Source organism: Rhinoderma darwinii, assembly GCF_050947455.1.
Source record: "Rhinoderma darwinii isolate aRhiDar2 chromosome 3 unlocalized genomic scaffold, aRhiDar2.hap1 SUPER_3_unloc_2, whole genome shotgun sequence".
Lineage (NCBI taxonomy): Eukaryota > Metazoa > Chordata > Amphibia > Anura > Rhinodermatidae > Rhinoderma > Rhinoderma darwinii.
In genome coordinates, this window is record NW_027461745.1 from 337696 (window position 1) to 352533 (window position 14838).

A 14838-nucleotide genomic window follows, 5' to 3' on the forward strand; every position below is an offset into this window, starting at 1 on the left:
TACTCCCATACTACCCCCTCTACTACATACAATATCACCGCCACACCTGATAATACCCCCATACTACCCCCCCTACTACATACAATATCACCTCCACACCTGATAATACTCCCATACTACCCCTCTACTACGTACAGTATCACCTCCACACCTAATACCCCCATACTACCCCCTCTACTACATACAATATCACCTCCACACCTAATACCCCCATACTACCCCCTCTACTACATACAATATCACCTCCACACCTGATAATACTCCCATACTACCCCCTCTACTACATACAATATCACCTCCACACCTGATAATACTCCCATACTACCCCCTCTACTATATACAATATCACCTCCACACCTGATAATACCCCCATGCTACCCCCTCTACTACATACAGTATCACCTCCACACCTGATAATACTCCCATACTACCCCCTCTACTATATACAATATCACCTCCACACCTGATAATACCCCCATGCTACCCCCTCTACTACATACAGTATCACCTCCACACCTGATAATACCCCCATACTACCCCCTCTTCTACATACAATATCACCACCACACCTGATAATACCCCCATACTACCCCCTCTACTACATACAATATCACCTCCACACCTGATAATACCCCCATACTACCCCCTCTACTACATACAATATCACCTCCACACCTGATAATACCCCCATGCTACCCCCTCTACTACATACAGTATCACCTCCACACCTGATAATACCCCCATACTACCCCCTCTACTACATACAATATCACCTCCACACCTGATAATACCCCCATACTACCCCCTCTACTACATACAATATCACCTCCACACCTGATAATACCCCCATACTACCCCCTCTACTACATACAGTATCACCTCCACACCTGATAATACTCCCATACTACCCCCTCTACTACATACAATATCACCTCTACACCTGATAATACCCCTCTACTACATACAATATCACCTCCACACCTGATAATACCCCTCTACTACATACAATATCACCTCCACACCTGATAATACCCCCATACTACCCCCTCTACTACATACAATATCACCTCCACACCTGATAATACCCCCATACTACCCCCTCTACTACATACAATATCACCGCCACACCTGATAATACCCCCATACTACCCCCCCTACTACATACAATATCACCTCCACACCTGATAATACTCCCACACTACCCCTCTACTACGTACAGTATCACCTCCACACCTGATAATACCCCCATACTACCCCCTCTACTACATACAATATCACCTCCACACCTGATAATACTCCCATACTACCCCCTCTACTACATACAATATCACCTCCACACCTAATACCCCCATACTACCCCCTCTACTACATACAATATCACCTCCACACCTGATAATACCCCCATACTACCCCCTCCACTATATACACAATATCACCTCCACACCTGATAATACTCCCATACTACCCTCTACTACATACAGTATCACCTCCACACCTGATAATACCCCCATGCTACCCCCTCTTCTACATACAATATCACCTCCACACCTAATACCCCCATACTACCCCCTCTACTACATACAATATCACCTCCACACCTGATAATACTCCCATACTACCCCCTCTACTACATACAATATCACCTCCACACCTGATAATACCCCCATACTACCCCCTCTACTACATACAATATCACCTCCACACCTAATACCCCCATACTACCCCCTCTACTACATACAATATCACCTCCACACCTGATAATACTCCCATACTACCCCCTCTACTATATACAATATCACCTCCACACCTGATAATACTCCCATACTACCCCCTCTACTACATACAATATCACCTCCACACCTAATACCCCCATACTACCCCCTCTACTATATACAATATCACCTCCACACCTGATAATACTCCCATACTACCCCCTCTACTACATACAATATCACCTCCACACCTAATACCCCCATACTACCCCCTCTACTACATACAATATCACCTCCACACCTAATACCCCCATACTACCCCCTCTACTACATACAATATCACCTCCACACCTGATAATACTCCCATACTACCCCCTCTACTACATACAATATCACCTCCACACCTGATAATACCCCCATACTACCCCCTCTACTACATACAATATCACCTCCACACCTGATAATACCCCCATACTACATACAATATCACCTCCACACCTGATAATACCCCCATACTACCCCCTCTACTACATACAATATCACCTCCACACCTGATAATACCCCATGCTACCCCCTCTACTACATACAATATCACCTCCACACCTGATAATACTCCCATACTACCCCCTCTACTACATACAGTATCACCTCCACACCTGATAATACCCCCATACTACCCCCTCTACTACATACAATATCAACTCCACACCTGATAATACCCCCATACTACCCCCTCTACTACATACAGTATCACCTCCACACCTGATAATACCCCCATACTACCCCCTCTACTACATACAATATCACCTCGCTCCACACCTGATAATACCCCCATACTACCCCCTCTACTACATACAATATCACCTCCACACCTGATAATACCCCCATACTACCCCCTCTACTACATACAATATCACCTCCACACCTGATAATACCCCCATACTACCCCCTCTACTACATACAATATCACCTCCACACCTGATAATACCCCCATACTACCCCCTCTACTACATACAATATCACCTCCACACCTGATAATACTCCCATACTACCCCCTCTACTACATACAATATCACCTCCACACCTGATAATACCCCCATACTACCCCCTCTACTACATACAATATCACCTCCACACCTGATAATACCCCCATACTACCCCCTCTACTACATACAATATCACCTCCACACCTGATAATACCCCCATACTACCCCCTCTACTACATACAATATCACCTCCACACCTGATAATACCCCCATACTACCCCCTCTACTACATACAATATCACCTCCACACCTGATAATACCCCCATACTACCCCCTCTACTACATACAATATCACCTCCACACCTGATAATACTCCCATACTACCCCCTCTACTACATACAATATCACCTCCACCTGATAATACCCCCATACTACCCCCTCTACTACATACAATATCACCTCCACACCTGATAATACTCCCATACTACCCCCTCTACTACATACAATATCACCTCCACACCTAATACCCCCATACTACCCCCTCTACTACATACAATATCACCTCCACACCTGATAATACCCCCATACTACATACAATATCACCTCCACACCTGATAATACTCCCATACTACCCCCTCTACTACATACAGTATCACCTCCACACCTGATAATACCCCCATACTACCCCCTCTACCACATACAATATCACCTCCACACCTGATAATACTCCCATACTACCCCCTCTACTACATACAGTATCACCTCCACACCTGATAATACCCCCATACTACCCCCTCTACTATATACAATATCACCGCCACACCTGATAATACTCCCATACTACCCCCTCTACTACATACAATATCACCTCCACACCTGATAATACTCCCATACTACCCCCTCTACTACATACAGTATCACCTCCACACCTGATAATACCCCCATGCTACCCCCTCTACTACATACAATATCACCTCCACACCTGATAATACTCCCATACTACCCCCTCTACTACATACAATATCACCTCCACACCTGATAATACCCCCATACTACCCCCTCTACTACATACAGTATCACCTCCACACCTGATAATACCCCCATACTACCCCCTCTACTACATACAATATCACCTCCACACCTGATAATACCCCCATACTACCCCCTCTACTACATACAATATCACCTCCACACCTGATAATACCCCCATACTACCCCCTCTACTACATACAGTATCACCTCCACACCTGATAATACCCCCATACTACCCCCTCTACTACATACAATATCACCTCCACACCTGATAATACCCCCATACTACCCCCTCTACTACATACAATATCACCTCCACACCTGATAATACCCCCATACTACCCCCTCTACTACATACAGTATCACCTCCACACCTGATAATACCCCCATACTACCCTCTACTACATACAGTATCACCTCCACACCTGATAATACTCCCATACTACCCCCTCTACTACATACAATATCACCTCCACACCTGATAATACTCCCATACTACCCCCTCTACCACATACAATATCACCTCCACACCTGATAATACTCCCATACTACCCCCTCTACTACATACAGTATCACCTCCACACCTGATAATACCCCCATACTACCCCCTCTACTATATACAATATCACCGCCACACCTGATAATACTCCCATACTACCCCCTCTACTACATACAATATCACCTCCACACCTGATAATACTCCCATACTACCCCCTCTACTACATACAGTATCACCTCCACACCTGATAATACCCCCATGCTACCCCCTCTACTACATACAATATCACCTCCACACCTGATAATACTCCCATACTACCCCCTCTACTACATACAATATCACCTCCACACCTGATAATACCCCCATACTACCCCCTCTACTACATACAGTATCACCTCCACACCTGATAATACCCCCATACTACCCCCTCTACTACATACAATATCACCTCCACACCTGATAATACCCCCATACTACCCCCTCTACTACATACAATATCACCTCCACACCTGATAATACCCCCATACTACCCCCTCTACTACATACAGTATCACCTCCACACCTGATAATACCCCCATACTACCCCCTCTACTACATACAATATCACCTCCACACCTGATAATACCCCCATACTACCCCCTCTACTACATACAATATCACCTCCACACCTGATAATACCCCCATACTACCCCCTCTACTACATACAGTATCACCTCCACACCTGATAATACCCCCATACTACCCTCTACTACATACAGTATCACCTCCACACCTGATAATACTCCCATACTACCCCCTCTACTACATACAATATCACCTCCACACCTGATAATACCCCCATACTACCCCCTCTACCACATACAATATCACCTCCACACCTGATAATACCCCCATACTACCCCCTCTACTACATACAATATCACCTCCACACCTGATAATACCCCCATACTACCCCCTCTACTACATACAGTATCACCTCCACACCTGATAATACCCCCATACTACCCTCTACTACATACAGTATCACCTCCACACCTGATAATACTCCCATACTACCCCCTCTACTACATACAATATCACCTCCACACCTGATAATACTCCCATACTACCCCCTCTACTACATACAATATCACCTCCACACCTGATAATACTCCCATACTACCCCCTCTACTACATACAATATCACCTCCACACCTAATACTCCCATACTACCCCCTCTACTACATACAGTATCACCTCCACACCTGATAATACCCCCATGCTACCCCCTCTACTACATACAATATCACCTCCATACCTGAGGAATAATCCCATGTTGCTCAGTCTCCGGTTTCCCCATCATGGTGTAGGATTTCCCAGCCCCCGTCTGTCCGTAGGCGAATATACATACATTATATCCTTCAAAAGCATGTAAGAGCATCTCCTCTCCGATGTCCTTGTACACCTGCCGCTGAGATGCAAAATTTGCGTCTTCTTCCTTTACGATGGAGAGTAGAGACCATAGCTGCATTATACAGACGCCCGGGGAAGGGTGAGCCACCACCATATACACCATGCTACCTATGACTCTAGTAAAGATCCACCTATGGCTAGTCAGGGCATGCTGGGAGTTGTAGTTCTCTATAACAGCGGATAGCCGCAGGATGCAGACCAGCGATCTAGATGATGGGGGGGGCGTGCAGTGCATCCTGGGAGCGTGACAATCAATCATCCGTTATTCTATTAAACCGCGACTCGGAACATGAACCCCCCCCCCCACTTAAAATCTGTTGTCATGTCTGGCTATCGCCCAGTATTTAGAACCCCCCTCTGAAGAGCAGCTCTGGAGGACTTGGTGCGATCGCATAAACTGCATCGCTGCAGGGGACGTCTGTAGGTGCCGGCAGCCGGACCGCTAGCGATCGGCTGTTCTGTGGTCGGGGACGCACGGAGTACCCAGTACATGGGGCCCTGCATGCAGTGATGTCATACAGCGGGATCTCACCGTGGTGTGCGACCAGTACGAATAGTCAAACGTGAAGCTCTTTGGGGCATCTTTGGGCTGTTTAGGGTTCGAAATACCTAGAAGAAAACAAAGAATGAGACAGTGAGAGACGTTACGCAAAACAGGGTCATGACATCACTTAAAGGGCCAGCGGAGGAGTTACGACCGGCGTACGATCAGCACGTGAGGTCACATTGTTAGGATGAGAGCAGATGAGACGCAGGAAACCGGCGCAGCGTTAACAATGGAGGTAACACACGACAAAACCGCGGCAGCTTACACGTGCTGTTCCCCTGCATCTGAATGACGCACTTGGCATCGTGGCAAATTTCTCTGTTGTTGAAGGGCCGCACGCGGACGGCGACTTTAACGGAGGCTCCGGACATCTTTAAATGGAGTCACCCAAACCAAAGGCAATTCTGCAGAGAGAAAGAGAACGAGGGTTAGTGTCAGCCGCCATGTCTAATTATAGGGCAAGAGATTCCTTCTCTGATGGGACAAGGTATAGGGTCGGTGCAGCGCCACCCGGTAGGATGTTACAGGGTCAGTGCAGCGCCACCCGGTAGGATGTTACAGGGTCAGTGCAGCGCCCCCCCCGGTAGGATGTTACAGGGTCAGTGCAGCGCCCCCCCGGTAGGATGTTACAGGGTCAGTGCAGCGCCCCCCCGGTAGGATGTTACAGGGTCAGTGCAGCGCCCCCCCGGTAGGATGTTACAGGGTCAGTGCAGCGCCCCCCCGGTAGGATGTTACAGGGTCAGTGCAGCGCCCCCCCGGTAGGATGTTACAGGGTCAGTGCAGCGCCCCCCGGTAGGATGTTACAGGGTCAGTGCAGCGCCCCCCCGGTAGGATGTTACAGGGTCAGTGCAGCGCCCCCCCGGTAGGATGTTACAGGGTCAGTGCAGCGCCCCCCCGGTAGGATGTTACAGGGTCAGTGCAGCGCCCCCCCGGTAGGATGTTACAGGGTCAGTGCAGCGCCCCCCCGGTAGGATGTTACAGGGTCAGTGCAGCACCCCCCCGGTAGGACGTTACAGGGTCAGTGCAGCGCCCCCCGGTAGGATGTTACAGGGTCAGTGCAGCGCCCCCCGGTAGGATGTTACAGGGTCAGCGCAGCGCCCCCCGGTGGGATATTACAAGGTCAGTGCAGCGCCCCCCGGTAGGATGTTACAGGGTCAGTGCAGCGCCCCCCGGTAGGATGGTACAGGGTCAGCGCAGCGCCCCCCGGTGGGATATTACAAGGTCAGTGCAGCGCCCCCCGGTAGGATGTTACAGGGTCAGTGCAGCGCCCCCCGGTAGGATGGTACAGGGTCAGTGCAGCGCCCTCCGGTAGGATGGTACAGGGTCAGTGCAGCGCCCTCTGGTAGGATGGTACAGGGTCAGTGCAGCGCCCCCCGGTAGGATGGTACAGGGTCAGTGCAGCACCCTTTGGTAGGATGTTACAGGGTCAGTGCAACGCCCCCCGGTAGGATGTTACAGGGTCAGTGCAGCGCCCCCCCCATGGTAGGTTGTTAATGGGTCAGTGAAGTCCCGTCCCCCCCGGTAGGATGTTATGGGGTCCCTCCCTCGGTAGATTGTTAATGAGTTAGTGCAGTGCGCCCCCTGGTGGAGCAGCTTGTACACGACGCAGGATCTGCTCATTGTTATTATACAGCAGGGTTGGGAGGGGTGGAACGGGCACACTCCCTCCAGGATGGGCGAGATAAGTTTGGCAGGGAGGGAGCCGGTAACAATTATATTATCCTGTAAATATCCGGAGATCCTGGCGTCTGTTCCTGTATGAGAAGCGGAGTGATCCCAGGCCAGGAGCGCAGAGACTCAGGGGTTAAACATGTCCGGGGAGGGGGCAGGAGCTCTCACAGCTCTAAACATGTCAAGAATGTGCAGCATGAGAGGAGCCCCGGACATAAAGCAAGAAACGGAGTGCCCTATAATGTAATATCCCCAGCACCCATGTATACACGCTAGTGACAGCTAGGGGGCGCTCACACTGTATACAGTACACGTGATACCAGACACACGTGCCCACGCTCTACCCTGCTGATGGGTGGCGGGGCCGCTGGTGACTTGCAGGACATATATGCCAAGTGTGAAAGGTCACATGTTCACAGCGGCGGGGTGTTAATACTTTATAGTACCACTGACTGGCGTAGGGTTTATTCTTATCAGAACTGTAATGTCAACAATCAGGAGGCTGAGACTGCACGCCACCCCAGGACCCCCCACCCAATAATAACGCAATCACAATCCGCGGGGCTACAGACGCCGGCACCGCCGCGGGGCTACAGACGCCGGCACCGCCGCGGGGCTACAGACGCCGGCACCGCCAGGCCTGGGTGGTAGCGCTTGCAGACGCAGGCAATTATCTACAGTTCAAGGTACATGTAAATCAGGGAGTAACTCCATAATTAGTGGGTGTCAGAGCGGCGGCGGTTGGCACATCACAAGCCCGGCTGCCACCTTCCAGATGACGGCTTTGCATATCCGGACTTATTCTACCTCTCGCTGCCGGCACCCATCACTGACACTACAGGAGGCGGCTGGTCATACAGCATGGTCGTGTCAGGCCGGGGGAGGGGTGGTACCCAGTAGGTGGGCACTGCAAGTATCTGCCTAGTGTAAGGGTCGGTTCACACTGCGAATTTTGCTTGGCGGGTCCTGCTGCGGAATTATTCCACCTCCCATTGATATCAATGGGAGGTTCGGGCGGACTCCGCTTCTTTTTCCCGCTAGCTGATTTTTCAGCAAGCGGAAAAAATTAGAATGTGACTCCCATTGCCCTGTGTGATCAGGGCCTTAAGGTGGTTTGACATGGGCAGAAATTGCTGATCGACAATACAGCTGGTGGATCGGCGCTCCTTGCTCCCAATGATCGTTTCGCAGGAGGACGAATGGTTGTCACCGCGATGGTTCGTCTTCGTGCATTTGCATCACGTCGGCGGCACATCGTTGTTCACACGAGGAGGTGCGCTGCCGGGTAGCGCCCCTGTAAAGGACGCCCCAAATGTTTCTATTCACGTAAATTCTGGTAAAGGCGCCAGTGGTTTAATGGGGGCAGCGTTCCTGGTTATAGGGGGTCTGCTGGATCTCTGCCTCCCCAGAACTCAGCACTCACGTGTGGTGACATCTGCTGCAGACCATCACTCCGCTCCGTCACGTGGGCGCAGGTCACATGCCCCCGAGATATCTGGTTTGGAGGATCATCCAGGGAAGGGCTCCAGGCTCAGAAAGCCAAGAGCATCAGCCGCCGACTTGCTCAACAGAGAGACTCCGGATTATCAGACTGCTGAAGGATTCCAATATTCTGGGAGCACAGGCCCTTTCTGCCCCACATAACACCGCCACATATTACTGCCCCACATAACACCGCCACATATTACTGCCTCACATAACACCTCCACATATTACTACACCACATAACACCGCCACATATTACTGCCCCACATAACACCTCCACATATTACTACACCACATAACACCGCCACATATTACTGCCCCACATAACACCGCCACATATTACTGCCTCACATAACACCGCCACATATTACTGCCTCACATAACACCTCCACATATTACTGCCTCACATAACACCGCCACATATTACTGCCCCACATAACACCTCCACATATTACTACACCACATAACACCGCCACATATTACTGCCCCACATAACACCGCCACATATTACTGCCTCACATAACACCGCCACATATTACTGCCTCACATAACACCTCCACATATTACTGCCTCACATAACACCGCCACATATTACTGCCCCACATAACACCTCCACATATTACTGCCTCACATAACACCGCCACATATTACTGCCCCACATAACACCGCCACATATTACTGCCCCACATAACACCTCCACATATTACTACACCACATAACACCGCCACATATTACTGCCCCACATAACACCGCCACATATTACTGCCTCACATAACACCTCCACATATTACTGCCTCACATAACACCTCCACATATTACTGCCTCACATAACACCGCCACATATTACTGCCCCACATAACACCTCCACATATTACTGCCTCACATAACACCTCCACATATTACTGCCTCACATAACACCGCCACATATTACTGCCTCACATAACACCGCCACATATTACTGCCTCACATAACACCGCCACATATTACTGCCTCACATAACACCTCCACATATTACTGCCTCACATAACACCTCCACATATTACTGCCTCACATAACACCTCCACATATTACTGCCTCACATAACACCTCCACATATTACTACCTCACATAACACCGCCACATATTACTACCTCACATAACACCTCCACATATTACTGCCTCACATAACACCTCCACATATTACTGCCTCACATAACACCGCCACATATTACTACCCCACATAACACCGCCTCACATAACACGGCCACATATTACTGCCTCACATAACACCGCCACATATTATTGCCTCACATAACACCGCCACATATTACTGCCTCACATAACACCTCCACATATTACTACCTCACATAACACCTCCACATATTACTACCTCACATAACACCTCCACATATTATTGCCTCACATAACACCTCCACATATTATTGCCTCACATAACACCGCCACATATTACTGCCTCACATAACACCGCCACATATTACTGCCTCACATAACACCTCCACATATTACTGCCTCACATAACACCTCCACATATTACTACCTCACATAACACCGCCACATATTATTGCCTCACATAACACCTCCACATATTACTGCCTCACATAACACCGCCTCACATAACACCGCCACATATTACTGCCTCACATAACACCACCACATATTACTACCTCACATAACACCGCCACATATTACTGCCTCACATAACACCACCACATATTACTACCTCACATAACACCGCCACATATTACTACCTCACATAACACCACATATTACTACCTCACATAACACCGCCACATATTACTGCCTCACATAACACCGCCACATATTACTGCCTCACATAACACCACCACATATTACTACCTCACATAACACCGCCACATATTACTACCTCACATAACACCGCCACATATTACTGCCTCACATAACACCGCCACATATTACTGCCCCACATAACACCGCCACATATTACTGCCCCACATAACACCGCCACATATTACTGCCCCACATAACACCGCCACATATTACTGCCCCACATAACACCTCCACATATTACAACCGCTCTGTGGGCTTGAAAAACAAGTGGTTTGTATATCAAGTGGAGTTCCAAAAACCGGAGTTAAAAAAAAGGAGTTAAAGCCCCAGTAAGTCTTCTATTCTTTTTGCATTAACACCTGTTCGTTGTTTTTTTTGTAACAGGGATAATGGCCAGCAAGATTGGAGGTTTTCTTCAGTGCACAGTTTGCCATATGTATGCACGACTGGAGCCGGAGTTCCAGGGTGAATATCTCTGTGGCAGATGTGAGCATGTTGTTCACCTGGAAGCTCGTATTAGTGATCTGGAGGAGCAAAATGCAACACTGAGGGCGATAGACAATCTTGAGCTGAGCTTGCTGCTCACGGAGGATGCAGTTACTGGGTTAGAACTGGAGGGTGAAGACATGGGTGAGCAGGATCAGGTAAGTAGCTGGGTTAATGTAGTTAGGGGCAGTAGAAAGGGGTCAAGAAAAGGAAGGCCGATCCGGTTTCTGACATTCCAAGCAAAATTGCCAAGTTGGGTGATGATGCGAGGGTGTCAGTCTCAGAAATGGCAGCCCTAGTGGATACTGATCTCCCTAACAGCCGGGAGAACAGCCCATCTAGTAGTCGGCGGGATGGTAATGCAGGTAAGCCAAGGCAATTGATAATCGTAGGGGATTCTATAATCAGGAAGACAGATAGAATAATTTGTCGCCAAGACCACCTCAACCGAATGGTTTGCTGTCTCCCTGGTGCCAGGGTTCGACATGTGGTGGAACGGGTGGACAAATTGCTGGGAGGGGCTGGTGATGATCCAGCTGTCGTGGTCCATGTCGGTACCAACGACAGAATAAATGGTAGGTGGAGGAGCCTTAAGAATAATTTTAAAGAACTAGGCTAAAAGCTGAAGGGAAGGACCTCCAAAGTAGTATTCTCAGGAATACTGCCTGTGCCATGCGCATCACAGGAAAGACAGCGGGAGCTTAGGGAGTTAAATGCATGGCTTAAAGGAACAGTGTCATCACAAATTATTTTTTTATATGTTAAAGATGTTAGTGCTTTATTAAAAACGTTTATATTCATTTGTGTGTTTGTGTTTCACTTTTTCTTATTTTTACACTTTTTCTTCCCTATGGGGGCTGCCATTTTTTGTTCCATTTCTGTCTGTGTCGATTAACGACACATACAGACATGGAATACGGCAGCCACAGTCCCATAGGGACTGCGAACGGCTCCCGTCCCATTGACTTCAGTGTACGGCGTCTGTGTGGGAACTGCGCATGCGCCGCTCCCACACAGTCCAATTCGAAATTGGCGCCGTCCGGCGCCATTTTCCTGTGGACCGGAAGTCGCGGCCGGACAGTAATATTACTACTTCCGGTCGCGGCTTCCGGATTTGTGCACTTGGACCAGCGGCAGCAAACGGAGCGGACGGGCCGGAGGGAGCCGCGGCGGCAGGAGCAGGTAAGAGATTTCAATGTATGTTCGTGTTTGTGTGTGTTTACTACTGTATGTAAACCTACTACACTGTGTGTTAGCTCAAAAAATGGCGACACACAGTGTAGGAGGTTACACCGTTCAAACCCCTCGTTTATCCCGGCACTAGCCAGGATAAAGGAGGGGGGGATGCTGAGAGCTCACTAGAGCGAGGGCTTTTAACCCAATGTTGCAATGCTGCAATTTTGGGAATAGCTCCATCTAGTGACCAAAAATGGGTAGTATTATAAATTAGAATTAATTTATAATATTTCCTGACTCGTGAAAAAAATAAAAAAAATGTGAACAATGTTTAATCACCCACACACTAAATGTTTAATTTAAAAAAAAAAAAACATGTTTTTCTGGCAACACATTCCCTTTAAGTCTTGGTGTAGAGGAGAAGGATTTGGGTTCCTAGAGCACTGGGCTGACTTTTCATTGGGGTACAAACTGTATTCTGCAGATGATTTGCACCTAAACGAAAGGGGGTCCGCTGTGCTGGGGGAGAGAATTCTAGCTGGGGTGGTGGAGTATTTAAACTAGGGCTGAGGAGGGAGGTCAATGTAGAAAAAAAGGGGTACCCAGGTTAGAGAGGGGTCAGACTATATTGGTGGGGGGAGAAACAGAATGTGGGGAGAGGACTAGGCAACAGGATAAGGAGATCCTTTTGTTACGGAACAGCAGTGTAAATAAAAATGCCCAAATAATGTCAAATCACATTTCTGATAATAAAAGTGAAACACTTTAACATGCCTTTCAGTTTATGTTCACAAATGCCAGAAGTCTAGCAAGCAAAATGGGGGAGCTGGAGGCCTTAATACTGGAAGAAGATATAGATATAGTTGGTGTTGCTGAAACATGGCTGGACTCTTCACATGACTGGGCTGTAAATCTACAGGGTTTTACACTGTTTCGGAAAGACAGGACAAATAGGAAAGGTGGTGGTGTATGTCTGTATGTGAGAAGTGATATGAAGGTGGTGGTGTATGTCTGTATGTGAGAAGTGATATGAAGGTGAGTGTGAATGAGACATTTGAGGGTGAAGATTGTGAGGAGGTTGAAACCTTGTGGGTGGAATTACAAATGGAGGTAAACACTGAAAAAATTACTTTTGGTGCAATCTATAGACCCCCCAATATAACTGAGGAGATGGAGGGTCAGCTATATAAAACAGATGGAGCGGGCTGAACAGGCGGGTACTGTAGTGATAATGGGAGATTTTAATTTCCGGGATATTAATTGGTGTCATGGTTCGGCTTCAACTGCAAAGGGGAGACATTTCCTCAACCTGTTGCAGGAAAATTTTATGGGCCAGTTTGTGGAAGACCCGACTAGAGGTGAAGCTCTGTTGGATCTGGTCATTTCTAATAATGCAGATCTTGTTGGGAATGTAAATGTTCGTGAAAACCTCGGTAACAGTGATCACGATATAGTTACATTTTACCTATACTGTAAAAAACAAACGCAGGCTGGGAGGGCAAAAACATTTAATTTTAAGAAGGCCAATTTCCCCAGGATGAGGGCTGCAATTCAGGATATAGACTGGGAAGAACTAATGTCAAATAATGGAACAAATGATAAATGGGAGATTTTCAAATCTACTTTGAGTTATTATAGTGCAAAATGTATTCCTATAGGTAACAAGTATAAACGACTAAAATTAAACCCCACATGGCTTACACCTTCTGTGAAAGGGGCAATACATGACAAAAAAAGGGCATTTAAAAAATACAAATCTGAGGGTACATCTGCAGCCTTTGTAAAATATAAAGAGCTTAATAAAATCTGTAAAAATGTAATAAAATTAGCAAAAATACAAAATGAAAGGCAGGTGGCCAAGGATAGTAAAACAAATCCCAAAAAATTCTTCAAGTATATAAATGCTAAAAAGCCCAGGTCTGAACATGTAGGACCCCTAGATAATGGTAATGGGGAGTTGGTCACAGGGGATCAAGAGAAAGC

General features: G+C 47.8%; 1 protein-coding gene across 5 annotated transcripts in view; it reads right to left on the reverse strand.

The window, feature by feature from the left end:
- KIF1C (kinesin family member 1C) overlaps nt 1–14838 on the reverse strand; it is an 87966-nt gene that overhangs the window by 19926 nt on the left and 53202 nt on the right. For 4 of the 5 annotated variants that reach the window (XM_075847348.1, XM_075847345.1, XM_075847346.1 and 1 more), the window contains 3 exons: nt 6494–6632; nt 6214–6290; nt 5527–5706 (listed from right to left, as the gene is read on the reverse strand). In XM_075847348.1, the coding sequence (XP_075703463.1) occupies nt 5527–5706; nt 6214–6290; nt 6494–6599 (363 nt within the window). In that variant the 5' untranslated portion in view covers nt 6600–6632. Of the gene's footprint in view, nt 1–5526; nt 5707–6213; nt 6291–6493; nt 6633–9322; nt 9345–14838 lie in introns of those variants that run through there. The other variant, XM_075847349.1, reaches the window with a different exon arrangement.